Source organism: Saccopteryx bilineata, chromosome 3 (assembly GCF_036850765.1).
Source record: "Saccopteryx bilineata isolate mSacBil1 chromosome 3, mSacBil1_pri_phased_curated, whole genome shotgun sequence".
Classification (NCBI taxonomy): domain Eukaryota; kingdom Metazoa; phylum Chordata; class Mammalia; order Chiroptera; family Emballonuridae; genus Saccopteryx; species Saccopteryx bilineata.
In genome coordinates, this window is record NC_089492.1 from 87,454,634 (window position 1) to 87,476,560 (window position 21,927).

A 21,927-nucleotide genomic window follows, 5' to 3' on the forward strand; every position below is an offset into this window, starting at 1 on the left:
CCATGGGAGGGTAACACATTTACTTCGCCCTGGAGAGAGGAAAGGCTTTGCTTTAGTTTTATAGTTATGGTTCGTGCTCCTCCCTCCCAGCAGTTGGAGGTAATAGTCTGTTCTTAGTCTTAGCTTTTCCGGTGTTTTAAAGTTGCTAAGCTAGTGGCCCTGGCCAGTTCGCTTAGTCGGGTAAGTGCGTCCTCCCAAAACAACAAGGTCGTGGGCTTGAACCCCGGTCAGGATAGACAAGGAAAGGAGCCAATGTATGCATGACTGAGTGGAACAACAAATAAATGCTTCCCTTCCCTCTGCCATCTCTCTCCCTTCCTCTCTCTGTCTCTAAAAAAAAAAAGAGCCCTGTTCAGATCGCTCAGTTGATTGGAGCGTCGTCCCAGAGTGCAAAGGTTGCCAGTTCGATTCCCGAGTCAGAACACACACAGGAGCAGCTCAGTGTTCCTGTCTTGCTCTCCCTGCTTCTCTCAAAGAGAGGGGAAAAAAGCTAAGCTAGAGCTAAGAATAGTTTTGTACATGAATAGTGCATTAAAAATTAGATACACCTACTTGGAATACCAAATGAAAACAGAATGTTAGCAGAGGAGCCTGTTTCTTAGTCATCTTCACTTGAGGGCATTTTGTGGAGGATGACAGGAGTGCAGGTTTGGTTTTGTATATTCACACAACGTGAGGAACTCGGCTGCAGTAAAATTAGCAAAGTCAAATTGTAAATGGGTCTTTGGGGACCCATTTAAAAAATCACTAGCTAAAGACAGATTGACAACACACTTTATACAATTTTATGATCTTGTCACAGGACTCTTACTCAAGGCAGTCTGAATTCACATACATCTGTTTCAGGTCTACAAAGCTCAAATGAATTTTAATCCTGCTATTACTGGAGAAAATCTATTAGCCTGATCACTGAGAATTTCTTAGTGGAATAAAATTAATCTGCAGTTACATAATATCTTATAGCTGTAGAGATGGCAGAAATTCTTTTAAAAAAGCCTTACTCAAATTGACTAAACATCTTTCTTTCTGGGATGCTTTTTTCCCCCCCCAAAGTGAAAGGAGGATAGTGAGACAGACTCCCACATGCACCCTGGATTCACCTGGCGACCTCTGTCTGGGGCCCATGCTTGAATCAACAGAGCTACCCTCAGCACCTGAGGCTGATGCTTGGACCAATTGAACCACTAGCTGCAAGAGGAGAAGAGAAGCAGATGGTCACTTCTCATGTGTGTCCCGACCGAGGATTGAACCTGGGATGTCTGCACACCGGGCCAACGCTCTATCAACTGAGCCAACTGGCCAGGGCCTGGGGTAACAGTTAGTTCTAAGTGTGGTAGGGAGTTTTACATTCAGCCTTAGACCCAAAAAGGACTTGGTTCTGGTAGGGTTCTTGTTACTGTCACTAAACAGGTGACAGATAAAGTCAAATATGAGCCAGGGACAATGCATGGGTGGGAATAAAAACCTCCACTGAGTTATGGTGGTCAAGAGGGCTGGGGTGCACAGACACTGACTGCAATTCTCCCCACCCCCACCCGGACCACTTGGGAACTCAGCGGTGGGGGAGGGCTTGTGCTTTCTCACAGGCTGTAATCGCCCCAAGGGCCAGTGAGGAAGGGAGTGACTGCCCTCGTTTTGTTTACAGAAATACTGAGGTACAGGCAGGCCCAGTGACCTGAGAGAGCCAGGACTCACACCCTAGCTGGAAGAAGACTATCCAGACTTTCCACTACTCAGTAGAGCATACTCTTTAAAAAAAGAAAGTTTATTCCTGCTATTTTGATTTTCTCTAATTCTGAGGTGCACATTTCAGTAACTGGTCACTCCTCACAAACTACCGATTCCCCGATGGAATGGCTATGAACTCTTGATGAGCTTCTTTATAGACATGTAATAGAAATAATTATCCTAGCTTATGGTTTAATTAACAGGGCCCTGCAAACTTTAATTGTGCCTGTTATGCTCTAAGTGGGACTCTCTATCACAGTGACTACGAGAATCCACAGCATCTGTAGGAACTGCTGCTGCCATATGGCCGGAGCCACACTGAGTGGACAGCGGTCCAGATGAATGGCGTGCTGATACCTGGGCTCGCAGTGGGTCACACAGGACGTCTTGAGGTCATCATACCTCAGCGTGGACTTGTTTATTTACCTATCTGCAAAATTTATTTGCATATAGCTTTTGAGACTTGACTGTCATTTGAACTTGACATGTAAATTGTTGTAAGGCACAACCTGAAAATGTGATGATTTATAGTTTTTAAGAAGAGAAAGGGATAGCACCCCCCCCATTAATAACAATAAAGAACCAGCTATTGAATTGTATAGCATGCTCCCTGTTTAATTGGTTACTGGTATAACAAATATAAAATGAAATGGTTCTCAGTTTTGGACAGTTCCTCTGTTGTCATCTTTTAGGAGACTGTTTCTCAAAATGTAGTTTGGAGGCCCCTTCAGGTGCTTTATGAGCTAGATTAATGTTTGTATAATTGGACTGCTTACTTTTGCACCTGGCCTGAGCCAAAACTTTCCTGATATGGTTATTTAGAGATGAGTGTATTACATCTGACGAGACCATGTAGCAGTTAAGACAGTAGGAAAATGTGGCGTCCAGAGCTTCTGCCACAGGAGGAGTGGACACGGGTCTAGTAGTGTCTGGGACAGAACGGCTTTCCCACATCCAAAGTGATGCTTCTGATGTAAGGAAGGCTGGGGGGGGGGGGAGGCAGGTGGACACCCAGTCTTTTGCTCGGGGATGCTTAGAGTCCAGCCAGTATGAAGTACTTTCCTCCCAGGGGGACGCTCTGGCACAGCTGCCACCAGCAAAGACACGGGGTGAGCATGGAGGCGAAGAGGAAAGGACTGAGATGAGCACTTACTGATAAAGGGAAGCACTGTGGCATAAGTGCGTGTGCAAAATGGAAGATTCTCAGTGCGTTTTTGTGAAAATGAATTTCATTTGTGAAAACCAAGTTCAGAACTCCTACCACAGAACGTGCCACTGTCAACCTCAGCACTCCTTTAATGCCTTTCCTCATTGACCCCCCCATCAGGAAAAATGTTGGTTTTAATCTGCATCCGATAGCGATGCACATTATGCTATGCATATTTCAACAAATCTGGGTTCCCATGTGTGATGGGACCGCGTGGTCAGGGAGAGAAAACGCCGGTGCACACTGGTGGGAGGGTGCTGTGTTTGTACCTCTCCTCAGGACCACCGGAGGGCCTGGTGCTCCAGGGACCCATCTATCACTACAAGTGGAAACGTCAGTTTGGTCGCTTTCATGATTGAAACGGTTAGGTTTGGCTTACGACGGATTGACATCATGCCCACATTTCTATGCTTCGATGTGTCACTGCTGCTTCAAATTTTTATTTTTAAATGATCAGAGTTTAATTAGTGGAAAATTTTCAAATAATTTAAGTCTTCAGCTTTCAATCCAGTGGGAAACCTCACACTCAGTTGTTCACTTTTAGTAGGAGGGTTTTTCTTAAGGCATGAGGTATATTAATAGAATGCTTTTCAATTTCTGGATCTGCACTGGGGTTTTATCCTACTCAAAGCACCTCACATGTCTGCATTTCATTCAGAGGAGTATGTACATGTTTTTTCTATACTACTGTCACTATTCACATTTTTACGATCAGCGATGAACCAGCCCAGGAGAAGGTGTCTAAATGTCATCTAACGTGGGACGTTTCCATTAGTTGCCTATGAATTTTTCTCTTCCAAATAAAGCATGTCTCTCCCCATGCTGACTCATTACAAAGGAGTCCTTGATCTCTGTTCCCTCTCCCCTCAAGTGGTCCAGGTCCACATCAGCATGACAATGAAACATCTATGAGTCCACGTGTGGAACACACGAGCAGCTGCTTCCGGCGGCACGAAGCGGAGTGCACGTGGCGGGAGGGAAGTGTGAGGCGTGTGCATCGACCGTGCACAGACCGCACGCAGCCGGCTCCTGGCCCTGCGTTTCCCACTTGTCTTTATGATATTTTCTTCTTTTGAAAGAACAGGATGAACCCATGCTCAAAACCTTTCAAAAGCATTTTTGAAAATACAGCTTTTTTGTGTGACACTTCCAGACGAGTTGGCACAAAATGAAAAGGGACATTTGGTCTCTGGTTGGCGGAGGAGCTGTGACCTGTCCCCCCTCCGTGGGCTTGGGGTTCCCGAGGGAAAGCGATGGGTGCCAATGGGCTGTCAGGGCCCAGGCTGGTTTTTCATTAGGGTGTCTTCGTAGTGACTCGCGCCGGGGGCTGTGGTGGCTTCTAGCGGCAAGCCCTGCTGCTGGTAGCCATAGTTGACATTTCCACACGGGAAGTGACGCAGCCTGAACAGAGGCACGTCCTTCATGCTGGCAGTCAGAGAGGACGGCTCCAGGAGCAGGGAGGCGGCAGGCACTCTGCCCGCGGCGACGCCCGGGGGACAGCTGCCCTGGCGCCCCAGGATCCCCCTCTCCTGCTGCTCCTTCTTGGCTGGAGGGTTGCTCTTCCTGGCAGGTTTCTCCGTGAACCAAGAGCCATATGTGGGGTTCCACAGGCTAGTTGGCTTGTTTCTGGATCTCTGGACTTTGGGCAGCTCGGATGACGGGTTGGACTGAGAGAAGGCCATATTAATGTGTCCCCCTCCCACGGCTGGCCCCCTGGGGACTCGAACAGACACCTCCGCTGCGGTGGGTTTCTTCGGAGCTTTGCCCGAGGCAGCGGCCGGCAGCGGGGGCGGGGCAGCGGGGGCCTGCGCGTCCTCCCCCTTCGCTGCTGGAGCGGCCAGGAGAGGAGGCATTCCCTCCGGGTCTTTGGGCCTCACAGGCACCTTCTCCTCCTCTTCCACGAGTGGGCCGTATTCGATTGGCAAAGCAGTGTTGATCACATCTGGATCCTACAGGTAGGAGGAGGGAACTGATTAGAACTCAATCACAGGCACAGAATGTTAGACTTGGAAGATACCTGAGCGATGAGCTCATCCAGACTTATCTTACAGACGAGGAAACCAATGTCTATGGGGAGTAGATTAATTTATAGCCCCTGGGGAATAAGAAACCAATGGGAAGTTATCTTTTCCTGAGCTGGGAAAGGCCTACTTTCTCGGGCAGCAGAGAGCAGGGCTCAGGACCACTGCAGAGACCACTATTGGGCAAATATTACAGATCAGTGAATTAAAAAAAAATAAAACATATATGTATATAAATTAGTTTAAAAATTATTCCAATCTATTCCCAATAAAATTTTTTCAACTAAAAAGGAAATTCTATGTGTTTGACTCTAGGAATACATATGTGTGTGTGAGGGTGGTGAAGGGCTGGGAAGGGAGGAGGGGGACCACACTCCACCCCACGTTGTTACAGGTTTATCTCTTGTACTCTCCCTGGCCACCTGCCATTCTTCTCATGTTTGGATGGGCTATGCGTGATTATACCTTTTTCTATGTTACATCATCATATCATCACGTGTCAGATAGCACAGTGCAATGGTTCTTTAACTAGTTGATAGGATGAGGCCCTTTGTGAAACCCAGGAAATACTCAGGTGTTATGAGGAACATCATTTACACAACCAACATTGAGCTAGGTCGTTTTTACAGCCATAGATTGTAACACAGAAAAGCAAAAGCAGTTGCTAGAGATTTGAGGAAAATTTGTGGAAGGAAATTTAAAGTTGGGGAAATTTAATTCCTTAATATTTTATGCAAATTGGGAAAACCATTACTGCAGTTTAACAGAAAAAGCACATTGGTCCAGTACTCATCAGTAAGAGTTTAAGAATAAAAAATAACTACCTTCTGATTCTCTCTTATATTTTAGTTCCTTTCCTGTTAATTATTAATGTCTATAGTCATTCCAAATGCGCTGTATGGAACCACTTGTTTTTAAGAACGAAGTATATATTCTGGAGAAAAATTACTCCAAAGTATATATTCAGGGTGTGCCAAAAGTAGGTTTACAGTTGTTCATATTGGAAAACAACACAATAACACTGGGGAACAATTTTTTTTCATTTTCGGTTGCATGAGGTTTTAGAACTGTTTCAATATATTTCTGCATTGCTGATTCCAAATCTGAAATCTGTTTTTTGGTGCATGCTCTAGTTTTTATGAAATTTTAATTTCTTTTTGTTACAGTTAATGGCATGCAATGGTTTTTAAATTGGAGTTAAAGGGCAACGACTCTTGGATTGAACATTACCACAAGGCAATTAATGCTTTACAAACATCACTTTTACATAATTGTGGTTGTTTTTAAATGTAAAAAATTATTATCCGATAAAAACACCCTCTTATTTTGTTTTAAGATTGAATCATGGCTTCTTCGAGTAGGCGTAAATGTAAGAATAGTCCTGACACCATCTGTTATATATGTGGTTGTTACACACTTCAACGTCAAAGGCACAATATTTCATCATTTGTGACATGTGAATATATTGCCTATTTTCAGCGGTTCCACTTGGTTATTCAACTCATCTGCGAGAAGATTATAATGACATAAAAATTGTCCTACTTTCTGAAGTATGAAGAGCATAACTGGATCATTTGTGTGGATCTTAAAATGTAAATTTCCTGCTAAAACAACAGAGAGGTTTCATGAAGTATCCTTGCTTTCTGTGTTTGTGGGACAGCTGAGCTCGGGAGAAACACTGGACACAGAAGGAGTGGCCGAAATGTGAAGCTCTGGAAGTAGGGATGCAAAATATTGTGAATGAACCTGTAGTTAATCGAGACAGGATCATTTTCCCCCACTTCACATCAAACTTGGCTTAATGAAGCAGTTTGTTCAGGCTTTAAATAGAGAAAGTGAATGCTTTCAATATATTATTTCTGCTTTTCCTGCCTTGTCTTTCAAGAAGATAAAAGCAGGTGTATTTGATGGACCTCAAATTCGAAACCTCATACATGATGAAGAATTTGCCAGGAAGATGGATAAGGAGGAGAAAGCAGCATGGCAGTCTTTTGTGGCAGTTACAAAGAACTTCGTTGGCAACAAAAAAAGCAGAAAACTATGAACTTCTGGTTCAAAGGATGTTGTTGGCTTTCCACGAAAGTGGATGTAACATGAGCATTAAGATTCACTTCCTGAACAGTCACCTTGATAAGTTTCCCGAAAATCTTGGAGCTGTTAGTGATGAGTAGACTACTGCTGGAGCATCAAATGAGATTGTCCTCAACAAGTACACAAACGCAAGAGCTACAAATGCAAATTTTTGCCTGAATAGAATTTAAATAAGTTTTGCACAAATTTTATGACTAAAATAATTGTTTTAATATGTTCTATTTTGAAATTGTAGACAAATTCTGATGCAATCATATCTTTTAGTGTATTAGTGCATTTACTGCATTATATATTTATAAATTATTATATTTTCACAAAGATGATGCCCAAGAAGATATTCTACTTCACTATGTTAAACTAAATGTTGAAAATTTTACACTAAAATGAAAACCTAAAATCTTGAATTGCAAAAAAAACTGTAGCTTACAGAGAAAAACTAATGTCAGATTTGAGATCAGCATACTCAAATTAGGTAAGAACAAGTGTTTTTGTGAATGCAACAAAAATTTTGTTCCCCAGTAAACAATACTACAAGAATAAACTCTGTGCTTCTTATACTCACAACTATAAACCTACCTTTGCCTCACCCAGTATTTAAGTGGTATATTCCACTAATATTACAACATAATAACCTAAACCATTGAAGATAAAGTTTTCTGAAAAAACCCCTGAGTAACTTGATAAATGAAGTCTGTTCAGATAGATAGATGCCAGTCCAGCTACTCAAAGGACCTGAAAGATGGAATCGTGAGGCTAGGAAATGACAATAGTTTGAAAATGCATATGTCTCTTGTCACAACTCGGATGAGGGAATTCAGGGAGGGAGTGGCTGTCTGACTTCTAAAACATTCTGCACAATGGGATACCCTGGTAGAATGCGGGCGGGAGAGCCTGACCTGTGGTGGCGCAGTGGATAAAGTGTCGACCTGGAAATGCTGAGGTCGCTGGTTCAAAACCCTGGGCTTGCCTAGTCAAGGCACATATGGGAGTTGATGCTTCCAGCTCCTCCCCCCTTCTCTCTCTCTCTCTCTCTCTCTGTCTCTCTACCTCTCTCTCTCCTCTCTAAAAATGAATAAATAAGAAAAAAAAAAAGAATGCGGGTGGGAGAGGGAAGGAAAGCAGGTGCAGTGGAGAGGTGATAACAGCCAGATGGAAGCTGGAGGGGCAGCCGGCGGTGCCGGGGAGGGGTTCTCCTCCCGGGGCAGGAGGGACGCCACCCCTCTGACACTGCAGGAAGGTGGTGAGAAGGGGTGTGGGTTCAAAGTCGGAGGGACACTGAAGGGAGCCTCACTTGGTAGCCTCTCCAGGATAGGAGGCATCAACTGAAAATGGGGAAGAAGATGGAATCCTTAGTGTCCTTACTGAAGGACACGGGAGAGGGATCTACACTGGGGCCAGCAGGAGTTCTCAGAGCCTCGGCTCCTCATCTGGGAAATGGGGATGTTTTATGTACCTCCAGGAGGATGAAATGAAATACATGGAAAGTGACCCATGTATTACAGACGCTCTCCTAATGCCGACTTAAAATTTCTCCAGATCATTCTGATCTTTCCTTCTGTCAGTCCCGCTAACATACCCCATTGGACGTGCAATGAACAGTCCTGTACTGTTAATTACATCACGGCATTATTTCTCCAGCCAGGCTACAAACTACTCGAGAGCAGGTGTTTTCCATACTTCTTTGAGGCTCCAGTTTTACTTAATAAAACATTAGGTGCCCAGGAGAGATTTAGTTATCCTTGTGTATTGAATTGATTCCCTAATATCGTTGAGGGTCTGCCACTGTGTCCCGTGCCAGCGAAGTGGCTGTTACTAGTATTTACTATACAACACACAAACTGAGAAACCAATCATGCCACTTGAGAGATAATTAACATTCATTTTCATGATCATAACTCAGATTTTCTGGCTGGTTTAACTTCTATTTCACATTTTGGCATTTGCCATCTTTATGACTTTTCCACATAAATGCTGATTAAGGGAGAAAATATTTATACCTGTGTGCAGTATTCGATCCTCTCCAAAACGATGGCAAAGTTGGGCCTGTCTTCAGGCTGATGTTGCCAGCACTGGGTCATTATCCTGTATCTAAAAGAAGAATAGGCACATTACTTAAAATCCGGAGAAAGAAGGATAAAAAAATTTTTTTTTTTCCTAGCACTTTTCTAAATGGGACCAGGGCGTGGCACTGTCTTTGAGAGTGGCAACCCATCTAGGTCCAATGTGGTTGGCATATGCTGCCCTCTGCTGATGGGCCAAGGAATCATGCCAGGTATGAAAGGTATAATACCCACGCTCATGAACACAGCCATCGGTGTTTCCATTAAATAGGGCTCCTCTCATTCCCTTCCTGATTAAAGTCACCTCCGGGGAGGAATATTCTAACAATACTGCCCATCTGCCTTGCTTGTGAGTAGCAGGTGAGGGATGCCAGACAGGGCAGCAGAGAACCCGGGAACGGAACCAGAGGGCGGGGCGGGAGAAGGGCTACAGCTGTGAGTATGTGAAACACAGAGTTCATTACTATCACCCTGCTTTTGCCCCACTCTGTACTTGGGGGACCTAAGTCCAACAGTTTTGGGCAGAAGGGGTGGAGGCCAGGACACAGATTCCTTGAGAAGTGTAAGCTTGGTGAGTCCACAGCCTCCGAGGCAGGAAAGGATACCTTTTCGGGTGTGACCTTGCTTTGGGGACCAGGAGACTAACCCATCTTGTTGGCATCACAGACACATTTCTTTCTCGGGGCCTATTAAGTGAGGTCAGCCACCTGCCCATTCATCTTAAAAAAGCATATGTGGCTGAAGATATTTTTTTGAAAAAGAGAACTGTGCTTAGTAACTTGTAGAAATGTTCCTGAAAGAGTCATACACAGGCCCAGGGCAGTTCTTAGGTGGGTCCATCCGTCCTCCGCTGGTGACGAACTCCAGGACTTCTTGGTTGCTTTTGCTAGGGTATGGCATATATCCAAGAGAAAAGATTTCCCACAGCAGCACGCCAAAGGACCTGAGCACGGGACAGGAGACACAGATGTGATATCACGAGATACACACGTGAGCACACATGGACACACACACATATATACACACATGGACATACACAGTCACAGATGGAAGATTTAAATTTTTTATTACACATTTTCCACAATAAAGAGTTCTTAATACAGAGAAAAACAAAAGAATGAGAAAGCCATAAGCACGCTCTGTAAAAAGATAACCACTATTAGCATGTTATTTTTTTTGTTCCAGTCAAGTTTCTGTGCTATTTTTTTTACATAATTGCAATTATATTTAATATGCAGTTTTGAACCTTGATTTTTGTTTTGCAAATTCCATTATAGTACACTTTCTGTGCTAATACGAACATTTTATAAATAGAATTTCAAATGGCTATAAAACATTTCACTGAGTAGTTTTGCCATATTTGACATATCATATATGTATTGTTTCAGTTTTTAAACTATTTAAAATACTGTGATGAGCATCTTTGTGCATTTTTTAAAAGGACAATTTGCTTAGGATAAGTTCCCTTAAATGTAGGATTAGAATAACCTAGTAAATTGTAGGATAATCCTAATGAAATGACTTGCTCAAAAGAAAACTAACACTGAAAAATTCTTGACACATAACTGTCCACTTGACTTCCCAGTGTGTCACTCTGATCGTCAACCAGCATCGTGCGAGAATGCACAAGAACATTGTGTGAGAACACACCGGACACTCTCACAACACTAAGTGCTCTTTCTGCGCCCAAACCTCTCCTACTTCATTCCTCCCAGCTCAGTGGACTCATCGTTCAACTGCTGGCGCAAGCTGCAAACTTAGCCATTGTCCTCCATCTCACCCTTTACCACATCCCCGCTTCATATCCAGGCTTCAGCAGTCGGGTTAACTATTCTAGACTGAGCTTGAATCTGACCACTTCTAATGGCTCCCACTGCTGCGGTTAGGCCCGGCCCCTCTCATCTCTTATCTACTAGAAATGCTCAGTATATTCCGATTGGTCTCCCCTCTTCACCTGTCCTACTCCAGTCTGTTTTCAATGGCAGCAAGAATTTTTTTAAATTGATTTTAATTTATTGTGTTTACACATAGATTCTAGTGTTGCCCCGAATGCATCCCCCCTCCCCACAGCGCCTTCCCCCCTTCCCTTCAGGATTATCCCATCCTATCATCCCCTTTCCCTCTGTTCTCTTTCCCTCTGGTCCCTTTGATCTCTCCTCTGTCTCAATTCCGTTCCTCAGTTCACACTGTTCATTGGATTCCTCAAACGAGTGAGGTCATATATTTTTCTTTTTCTGCCTGGCTTATTTCACTTAACATAATAGTTTTCATGTCCACCCATGTTGTCGCAAAAGGTAAGATTTCCTTCTTTTTCATGGCCCCATAGTATACTATTGTATATATGTACCACAGCTAAGAATTTTTTTAAAAAGAGATCATGTCATATTCTTGCTTCCCACTCTCCAGAGGGATCCTTATCGTGCTCAGAATGAGATCCAGACTCCCTAACCTGGGTCCTAAGGCCCTCCATGTTCTGCCTCTGCCTGCCCTTGCCATCTCTACCACTGGCCCCTGAGCTCGCCAGCTCCAGCCATGAACTGGTTTTCAATCCTCAAAGTCTGCCTGGAAAGCCTCCCTCTCAGATCTCTGCATGCTGTGCTTGTTGTCATTCAGGTGTTGGAGTGACCGAGTGACCCCTGCTCTCTGGAGCCTTCCTGACCCTTCACACGGAAACGATTTCCCTTCTCCGGTCCCTTCATCCCAGCGCTCTACTGTGCTTCCAGCAGTTATTAGCATCGGAGGTTATGTGATTTGTTTTTAAAGCATTTTATGAAACAATCTAAACTTTCAAAAGGAAAAGTAATGGAGACCTATGTATCCAGATGTTAACATTTTGCACTGTGTCAGTTCTCCTTCTCTTTTTGGAGAGATAAAGTAGAAGCAGGCAAGCCCCGCCTCCTCGCTCTGCTCTTCCCTCCACTGACGTTAGCAGGTATACTTCTCCTGTATGTTTATTTTTTTTAACACAATGTGTGAAAGCATAAACTATAAAGTTTCTATATCATAGACTTAATTTTTATATTGTGAAATTATGCATAAATAATACCAAGCTCCTTTTTGGAACTTGTCCCTCCTGCCACTAAATGTTATTTTTGAGGTTTACCCATGTTGATACACGTAGGTGAAGTGTGTTCTTTTATACTGCCGAATAATTTCCCATGATATAGGTATACCAGTCTTTTTTTAAAAGTTCCCTACTTGAGGGATCATTCGGCTGTTTTAGCTTTTTCTCTATGGTGAACAATGATGCAAATAAACATCCTTGCGCAAGTCTATTTGTGTCATTCTCCCCCTAATTAGACACTTAGAACTAGAACTGCTGGGTCGTAGGAGATGCGTGTGTTCAGAACAATGACTTCATTACCTAAATTGCTGCCCGGTATTGGAGAGGGCAGGCTGGTGGTGCTCTAATGCTGGTGCACGTAGGAATCACCTGGAGGGCTCGTTAAAATGAATGTGGGGCTCACCCACAGAGTTTCTGTTTCCTTAGCTTGATGTGGGGCTGAGAATTTGTTCCTAATAAGTTCCCAGGTGACGCAGGACCTCACTTAGCCACTGAGTTAGGATGAGCCGAAGTTAAAAACAGAACTTTATGACCCAGAAGGCCCCCTTCTGGGTATCTGTGCAAAGGATCAGTATCTCAAAGAGACGGCTGCACTCCAGTGTTAACCGCCGTGTTATTCACAATAACCACCTAACGAGTGCCTGTCAGTGGATGATGAATGGATAAAGAAAAGGTGGTATGTGACTATATTTATCCTTCTGATTACTTAATGTGATTATTAATATTAATAACTAGCTGTCTGGATTAATAGCTTAGTACATACATACTAATACATATATTAACACACACATCAATAAATATGAATACATGTGTGTGTATATAACTAAAAGGAATACCTTTTTTTAATCATGCATATATATAAAATAGATATTTTTTTAGCCTTAAAGAGAAGGATATTCTGCCTTTTCAACAACATGGAGGGCATCATGCTAAGTGAAATCAGCCAGACGCAGAAAGAGATGCACTGCATGATCTTACTTATAAGTGGAATTATAGAAGCAGAGAGCAGAATGGTGGGTGCCAGGGGCTGGGGGAGGGGCAAGTGGGGAGATGTTGGTCAAGGAGACAGTCTCAGTGACACAGGACGATTACGCTCTGGAGAGAGGGTGAAAGGAAAAGGGAGAGAGAGAGAGAGAGAGGCAGAGAGAGAGGGAGAGAGAGAGAGGGTGAGGCAGAGAGAGGGAGAGAGAGAGAGGGAGAGGCAGAGAGAGGGGGAGAGAGAGGGAGAGGTAGAGAGAGGGATAGGTAGAGAGAGGAAGAGAGAGAAAGAGGGAGAGAGGGAGAAAGAGAGGGAGAGAGAGAGAGGGAGAAAGAGAGAGGGTGAGGCAGAGAGAGGGAGAGGCAGAGAGAGGGAGAGGCAGAGAGAGAGGGATAGGTAGAGAGAGGGAGGGAGAGAGGGAGAAAGAGAGGGAGAGAGAGAGAGGGAGAAAGAGAGAGGGTGAGGCAGAGAGAGGGTGAGGCAGAGAGAGGGAGAGGCAGAGAGAGAGGTGAGAGGTAGAGAGAGGGAAGGAGAGAGGGAGGGAGAGAGAGAGAGAGAGAGAGAGAGAGGGAGAGAGAATGAGAGGGAGAATAAGTGTTGTTCCACTTATTTATGCATTCACTGATTAATTCTTGTATGTGCCCTGATGGGGATCGAACCTGCAAATTTGGTGTACTGTGATGATGCCCTAACCAACTGAACTAACCAGCCACAATTTTCTAATTTTAACTCAATGTTGCCCTCCCGGAATAAATCCAACTTTGTTATTATGAACAAGATATTATGTGTGGCTCTCAGTGGGGGTCCCCCAGCCAGCAGTATCGGCATCACCTGGGAACTTGTAAGAAATGCAGATTCTCAACCTGACCCCAAATCTTCTGAATCAGAAGCTCTCAGGGTGGGGCCCAGCATTCTGTTTTAACAGACCTTTCCAACGATTCTGATGTCTGCTAGCTTTCAAAGGCTACTTGTCCAGGTGCACTGATGTTTCTCCTCTGACCCTTCCCCTGACACAGGGCCCCCCCTGCTGAGTGTGGGATCCCCCTTACAGCCCATGGTGAGACATGGAGGAGGGCCGCAGAAAGACTCACCACGTGTCTGTTTTGGATGTAAATATTCCTTCCATGAAGGCCTCTGGGGGCATCCACTTCACGGGCAGCATTGCACAGCCTCCCTTTCGGTAGTAGCTAGCTCTGTGGGGGAGGAGAAGAAAACCGAACTCAATTCTGGAGGTGGCTCTGAGCAAAAGCTCCAGGCAACTTGAGAAAGTGGCAACAAGTTCTACCCATTAAAGGACTGGAATTAGTGAGGGTTCTGTGATTGAGGAGAACAGGGGAACACAGATCATTTGGTTAAGAAATTTGCTGTCATTTAATCAGAAATAAAACTGCCCACTGGAGGCATAAAAGAAAGGATCTACACAATGACTAAAATACCCACCAGAGATGGTTAGATTTCCCTGATGGCTTTTGTTTACTGTAACTGACAATGACTAACACCCCTCCAACATGGTAAGTGTAGCCTGTTCCTGAGGATCCACAGTAACGCAGGATCTACAGAGGAGGCAGTGAGAGCGGGCTGTGCTGCTCACTCCGGCTCCGCCCAGCACACAGTGCTCAGTCCAATGCAGGCACTCCGCAAACACTCGGGCAGCTGGGCAACTGGGCAGCGGGTGGGGGTGGGGTGGGGCGGCTGCTTCGTGCAACACACCCTGGCAGGGAACGCAGGGCTAGGGCTGGAGCAGGTGTCAAAAGTATGAATTAATTTATTAGTGTTTGTCAGTGATGTTATTAAATCGACTCACCGATAAACACTAATAAATTAATTCGTACACCTTTGACACAGGCTCCACCCCTAGCCCTGAGTTCTCCTGCTAGGATGCGCTAGCTAGCGTAGGCAGCTTCCCCACAAGCTGCCTCGATTAATTAATTACTCCCACAAACACATACTGAGCGTTTGGAATGTATCAGGTACTCTGCCATGTGGTGAGGACATAAATAAGACTTCCAGAGACAGGTTTAGTGGAGGAAACAGTCATAAGAACCACAGTACATAACAACACATGTAATGATGTCAGTATGTAGGAAACTGTGACTCGGATGAGGAATTGATTTGCTCTGCTTGAGGCAGGGGTCAGGCACAGGGGCCCTGTCACAGAGGGGCTGACGGAGCGGCGCAGATGCTCTCCTGGAAGACCGTCCCCTACAGCTGAGGTTGCACAGCGCATGTGGGAACAGGGACTGTGGGTACGCTGGGGTGGTGAAGCCTAGAGCTGGGGGGCTGTCAGCACTGAGGATGGACGGAAGGGATCCTAAGTCGTGCTTTTTGTATTGTGGACCACAGGCACGTGCTGAGATAGCGGGGAAGGAGCGCTGAGACTAGGTGGTAGGTGAAGGCAAAGTGCAGCAACCAGGCAGTGTGGAGGGGTCGGTGGTGGCCGACCGTGGTCAAGAACATTGCTAACTCAGTCTCTTCCACATGCTGCTCCCCTGTGGTTGGAGGGGGGCATCAGCACCACCCCACCCCCGCCCCAGGATGGCTGCCAGTTCTGACGGAGGGCTTCAGGGTCTCCCTCGCTCTCCGAAGACTGAAAGGTCTACATGACCATTTCTGCTCAGTCTCTGGGTTAGGGAAAGTGTGATTAATGACCATACCATGAACTACTCGCTCAGCTCCTGGAGCAAGAGACTGTTGTAAATAATTAGATAAAGAAGTAACGTGAGATCAAGTGTGATAGAAGTATTTTTTTAATTAAAAATTATTTTACATTTAAAATGCAGCCTTGCCCTGGCCGGTTGGCTCAGCGGTAGAGCATCGGCCTAGCGTGCGGAGGACCCGGGTTCGATTCCCGGCCAGGGCACACAGGAGAAGCGCCCATTTGCTTCTCCACCCCTCCGCCGCGCTTTCCTCTCTGTCTCTCTCTTCCCCTCCCGCAGCCAAGGCTCCATTGGAGCAAAGATGGCCCGGGCGCTGGGGATGGCTCTGTGGCCTCTGCCTCAGGCGCTAGAGTGGCTCTGGTCGTAACATGGCGACACCCAGGATGGGCAGAGCATCGCCCCCTGGTGGGCAGAGCGTCGCCCCTGGTGGGCGTGCCGGGTGGATCCCGGTCGGGCGCATGCGGGAGTCTGTCTGACTGTCTCTCTCTGTTTCCAGCTTCAGAAAAATGAAAAAAAAAAAAATGCAGCCTTGAGGCTTTTTTTTTTTTTTTTTTGCATTTTTCTGAAGTGAGAAGCAGGGAAGCAGAGAGACAGACTCCCGCATGCACCCAACCAGGATCCACCCGGCATGCCCACCAGGGGGCAATGCTCTGCCCATCTGGGGAGTTGCTCTGTTGCAACCAGAGCCATTCTAGCACCTGAGGCAGAGGCCATGGAGCCGTCCTCAGTGCCCGGGCCAACTTTGCTCCAATGGAGCCTTGGCTGCGGGAGGGGAAGAGAGAGATAGAGGAGAGGGGGAAAAGGTGGAGAAGCAGATGGGCACTTCTCCTGTGTGCCCTAACCGGGAATTGAACCTGGGACTTCCACATGCCAGGCTGACACTCTACCACTGAGCTAGCTGGCCAGGGCCAAAATGTAGCCTTGAGACTATTACAGAGAACAAGACACAAAGCTGAGTGAAGCAGCTGCGGGCTTTATCGCCACCTTGTGTCTCCTAGTGTGCTGAGGGCGATTGAGGGTGGGCCAGCATCCTGTCAGCTCGGGGCTGCGCTAGCCTGGTGTGGTGGAAGCTGAGGCCATTTCTAATTCCTGAGATCATGTTTACTTAGAAACTTTTTCCATATTGTGCATCCAAGTTTTTCTGTGTCTCAGAATGTGTTAGGGTTGGAGCATCAGAACCAGAGAGACGACCTTATTAAGAACTTGGTGTGTCAATCATGGTGGGCAATTGTGATTCCAGATTTAGACTTCAGGTGTAGAAACTACTTAAGGTTTCCTGTATTGTGAAAAGGAAATTTTTCTTTTCTAATATTCTATTTATTGATTTTTAGATGGGGGGGAGAGAGAGAAAGAGGAGAGAACAGAGGTAAGCATTAACTCGTAGTAGCCACTTTCTGTATATGCCTTGAGCAGCCAAGCCCAGGATTTTGAACGGGTGACCTCAGCATTCTAGGTTGATCCTTTATCCACTGTGCCACTACAGGCCAGGCCATGAAAAGGAACTTAATAAAATTTTAGATGGCAAGTTGACAAGGCACCAGGGATGATTTAGGGCACAGGCAGTACGTCCCATTCTCTAGTGTGGGCGGGCCAAGATGGAGATGGCAGTATTGACTCACCTATAGATGTCTCGGGCCATCCCAAAGTCCCCGATCTTGGCTACTCTTCCGGGGCCTGAGCAGGTCAAGAGGCAGTTCCTGGCAGCAATGTCCCTGGGAAGAAACAAATGAGAAAATGAATCTCCTGATTTTATCTCTGGGAAAATGAATGTATAGGATTCATCACTAGGATTTTCGCCTCTAATCTGAAGTTCAAACAGTTCCCTTCCCAGCTCCATACTTCCTTCACTACATTGTAATTTACATCGACAAGAAATAGCTATGCCGACTCTAGGCCACAGAGCTAACAGGGAAATGGGAAATAATTAGGGAGAGGCTGGAGAGTGTTTAATAGGATAATAATATAAAAATAACTGTAATAGAAACTAGAATTTATTGGCCTTTTACTATGTACTAAGTATTGTTCTAAGTGCTTCATATCTAATTCTCATAACAACCCTAGGAGATACAGGGTACTATCATTATCTTCATTTTATTAAACAAATTATGCTAAGAGCAGTAACACAGGGACATAAAAAATGCCACTTGTCCTCAGGCTATTGTTTGTACAGATTGCTGGTTGGTTTCTGTCAGTTGTCTGAGGGCGGCTTCTGGAACAGCGTGGTTTCCATGATGTCAAATTCAAGTAGGTTCAGGTAGTCCCAAATATTTGTCACTTTCTTTATGAATAAGCCATTATGGTTCTTACAGCCATGACTTTACCTAAAGCCTTTGCTAAGCTGTCTGCATCATAGCTACATGGCTAAAGAGTCACTTCTTTCAAGCTACAAAGTTGTCTTGTCTTCTCTGTTGCCACACTTCAGGTGCCCATAAGGCATGCCCAGAGCTTGCCAGGACTCAGCTTCTACCCACTGGCTGCTCGAGTGCCCATTCTGCCATGCATGCAGGAACGGAGGGAGTGGCCAGAGGGGTCTGGAGTGGGCTCTGATAATATTCAAGTTCAGGACAGAAAAATAAGTTGTAGTTCTTGGGGGCCACAGATCAGTGGTGGGATTCAAATAACTTAACAACTGGTTCTCTGCCCTAATGACCGTTTTAAGTATAAAAAAACAATATATCAAAAGGCAGTTTATTATTTCATGCATTTAATACATACTTAAATAACAATAATAGAGGTATATAAAACTAGACTATGTTATAAGAAAGAATTTTAAAATATTAATGAAAAATATTAAATAACACCTGACAAAAAACAATAAAACTGTTATTTAAGGTATTTCCATATTGCTTCTTGATTGGCGTTCTCACTTGCAATTTTTTTTTTTACCTATGGATGGAATGAACATTACTATGGGTGCAGATGAACGTTAGAAAAGAGTAAGGAATGTAAACTTGTGGTTTCCACATTGGGCGGCTGCCCAGGTGCCCACCTTAGAGAGCACCCCGATTACAAGTGGTTTGCAGAACTCAACAAAAAATTAGGTATCGGGTCTGCCTAACCGGTATGAACCGGCTGAATCCCACCACTGTCACAGTTGCTGTTTTCATATTTTCGACTTGCTTCATGGAGGTCAAGAAGAACATCAAAAATAAACAACTGGGTAGTATTTAGAAATAGGATCTGGACTGGGGGTCATGGCTTAGGATACTAGGACGATGGGCCAGGGAGGGAGATGGATGTTGTTAATACCACTGGTCTGATCCAGAGGTTTATGTTGAAGTTGGAGGAGCAATGGAGCATAAAATGCCCTAATAAAACTATACAAGCATTACATGTATGACATCAGAAAGAAGAAAAATAGTGAAATATATAGCCATTACTTCCAAAGAGAAATACAGCGAAGTAGACCAGGAACAATATTTATGGCTCCAGAAAGGTCTTTACGCTGCTGTGCATAGAATGGTTGCTTAAAATAGTGATATTGAATTTAATGGCAAGAAAATAAATACAGTATCATAGAACACACCAAAAGTCGGAAGAATGACACATAGTCTTGAAATGGTAATAAACTATAACCAAAGGAAACAGCTCTAGTAGAAAAATGGGAGTGTGAGGATCCGGTGAGGGAGTCCGCGCTGCATTTGGGCGGTGTGCTTGCTCGGGAGCTGGGCATCGCCCAGAGGATAGAGGTGGAGGAGAGGGAATTGGAGGTGGTACTTCTGTGGGAGTGAGCCACAGACTTTCCAGCCAGCCAGAGCTGCAACAGATCCTTTCCTGATGCTAATTTACCCAGAAGAAAAGCTTGGTTGAGATGGCCAGTCTCTGCTAGAGGTCGCCTTTTGCTTATAAAGCAGACCCTCTGATATATTGATTTATCTTTGGCCATCTCATTTCTCAAAACAGATAAAAGGAGCAACACACTGTTACTCTGGGATCAAATTCTGACCTTCAGTAACTATTTATAGATTTGACAGCGACAGAAATCTTGAGAGAATGTGGTCCTGTTATCTTATTATCTCTAATAACAGAGCATTGGATATGGTCCAATGCCTCACGGCTCTAGGGAAGCAGATTTCAAAACGTCAGGGGAAAGATGGATAGGATCCCTCAGCCGGAGTCCATACGCTCTAACGCGGGAGATGAAGCAGATAAGATCTCAGGGACAAGCAGAGGGAGACATCTGAAGTCTCTAAGGTGACTGCACAGGTCGCCCTCAGATGAGTCCAGGGTTAAAGGACATAGCCACAGGTGCCAAGGCAGCTGCAACCAAGGACCAATTCCACAAAGAGCACAACCTTGTCGTGTCCGAGCAACAACAGAGCCCAGAGCTGAGACGTGAAAAGTTCTGGGCACAACAGAAAGGGTGAGAACAGCCGTGGCAGGACTGACCCACGTTTGGAAACGGAGGGGGTAGCTTTGAGCCAGAACATAAAGGGTTGCCCCCGGCCCCTCCTCTGCTTCTGTTACTTCTGTCCAGAAAAGTCGTCCACGTGGTGGAAAGGTTTACAGTCAAGAGGAAGAACTGAAGACCAAACAATGAAGTGACAGTAACAGGACCAGCCCCCCCCCCCCCCCCCCCCCCCCCCCCCCGTAGAGCTTACTGCCTTGTTTGGGGAATGACTTTCGGCACCTGGTGAGCGTAGGCCTTGCTCTTTAATTCTCCCATTTTTTATCAGGGAGACAGCAGAGCTTCCTGTCTCCTTTCATGCTTTGCTACTTCTGACCTGATGCGGCGCCCCATTTTCTACTTTATACTCACGTGTTCTAAGTGTTAGGAATATGCCTTATCCTCTTTGAAGACAGGAGTTAAATAATTGTTAATTCACCAAGTTGTTATTTACTCAATTATAAGGAATCGTCAGGAAGAGCGTTGCAAACAGCTGAACAATCTATTTGACTTTTCAGATTTCAGAATTAAGCTGTCAGCTGAGAAAGCTATGAACACTCACGTGGGAAGAAGTCAGAGTAATCTATGACATCTATATCATCACCTGTGGGCTTCAGGTTGCAGCCCAGACACCATGTAAACACAAAGATCTTACACAGCAGAAGAAACGAAGTGTAGAAGTAAATCAAATAATCATTATGCCTGTTTCTGGGTATTTTAGAAGAAATTAATTTATCTGACAAACATTTCTTGTGCCTCATTATATGGCAGGGATGCAAATATGAATAAACAGGATTCTTGCTTTTGAGGTCCTCTCATCAAATACGTGAAAATATGAACTCCTTTAATTTCCTTAAGGAGGTGTTTTCTGGAAGAGGGAGCCTTAAAGTGATACAGGACTTGATGGTTTCACTGCAAGATCCAGGCAGGGGGCCCCACAGGAGGTCAAAACAGCTCATCTAGGTCTTCAGCACTGGTGTGAATGGATATTTTATATCCATTTTACAGATGGGGCAGGTGGAGCCCTGATAGAGTAAGTAGTCATCTTAAAGACAAAGAAAGACTGGCCCCTGATGGTAAGGAGGCCGTGCAGAAGGCGGAAGGTGGGGGGTGGGGGTAGGGCAGGCATTTTGACTCACCGGTGGATGAAGTGATTTTCCTCCAAGTACTGGCAGCCACAGGCAATGTCCCGAGCCACATGCAGGAGGTCCAGCATGGCCAGGGAGGAGGGCTGGTTCTGTGGGGAGACAGAAACGACCCACTGGTGAGAAGTTCCTGGGGGGAGAAGGCCTGAAACACTAGCTTCAAGTGTTCACAAGGAGGCCAGACCCAGACTCGCCGTCCCCAGGGGTCCCCGCCCTGCCTGCACATTAGAAATTCTCCTGGCAGTTTTAAATCAATACAGATGCCGGGGCCTCAGCCCAGACAGATGAGCCAATTACTCCAGGTGGGTGTGGCATTTGCAGGTTTCACCAAGCTCAGGTGAGTAAAGCAGCAGTCAGGCCTGGCTCCCGGGCAGCCGGGATGGGCCAGGTGACCCTCCCCCTCCACCGATTCTTCCACCTCAATCCCCACAAGCACCGGGACCCCCAAACTTACAAACAAACCTGTGAGAAAATCCAGGGGAATAATGTTGTTTTCAAAATTCTCTAAATGTTTTAAAATGTAAATTTTCTCTAAGAATATCTGGACCTAATGCGGACTGGAAAAGAAAAGAGGGAACTCTGGGGAAA

General features: G+C 45.2%; 1 protein-coding gene across 1 annotated transcript in view; it reads right to left on the reverse strand.

The window, feature by feature from the left end:
- Positions 1-654: 654 nt before the first annotated feature.
- The window catches only part of ALK (ALK receptor tyrosine kinase), a 690,142-nt gene continuing 668,869 nt past the window's right edge, over positions 655-21,927 (reverse strand). The window contains exons 24-29 of the mRNA XM_066266820.1: positions 21,334-21,431; positions 17,427-17,519; positions 14,242-14,343; positions 9,916-10,050; positions 9,045-9,135; positions 655-4,884 (exon numbers count right to left, since the gene is read on the reverse strand). Coding sequence (XP_066122917.1) covers positions 4,207-4,884; positions 9,045-9,135; positions 9,916-10,050; positions 14,242-14,343; positions 17,427-17,519; positions 21,334-21,431 — 1,197 coding nt within the window. The 3' untranslated portion in view covers positions 655-4,206. The remainder of the gene's footprint in view (positions 4,885-9,044; positions 9,136-9,915; positions 10,051-14,241; positions 14,344-17,426; positions 17,520-21,333; positions 21,432-21,927) is intronic.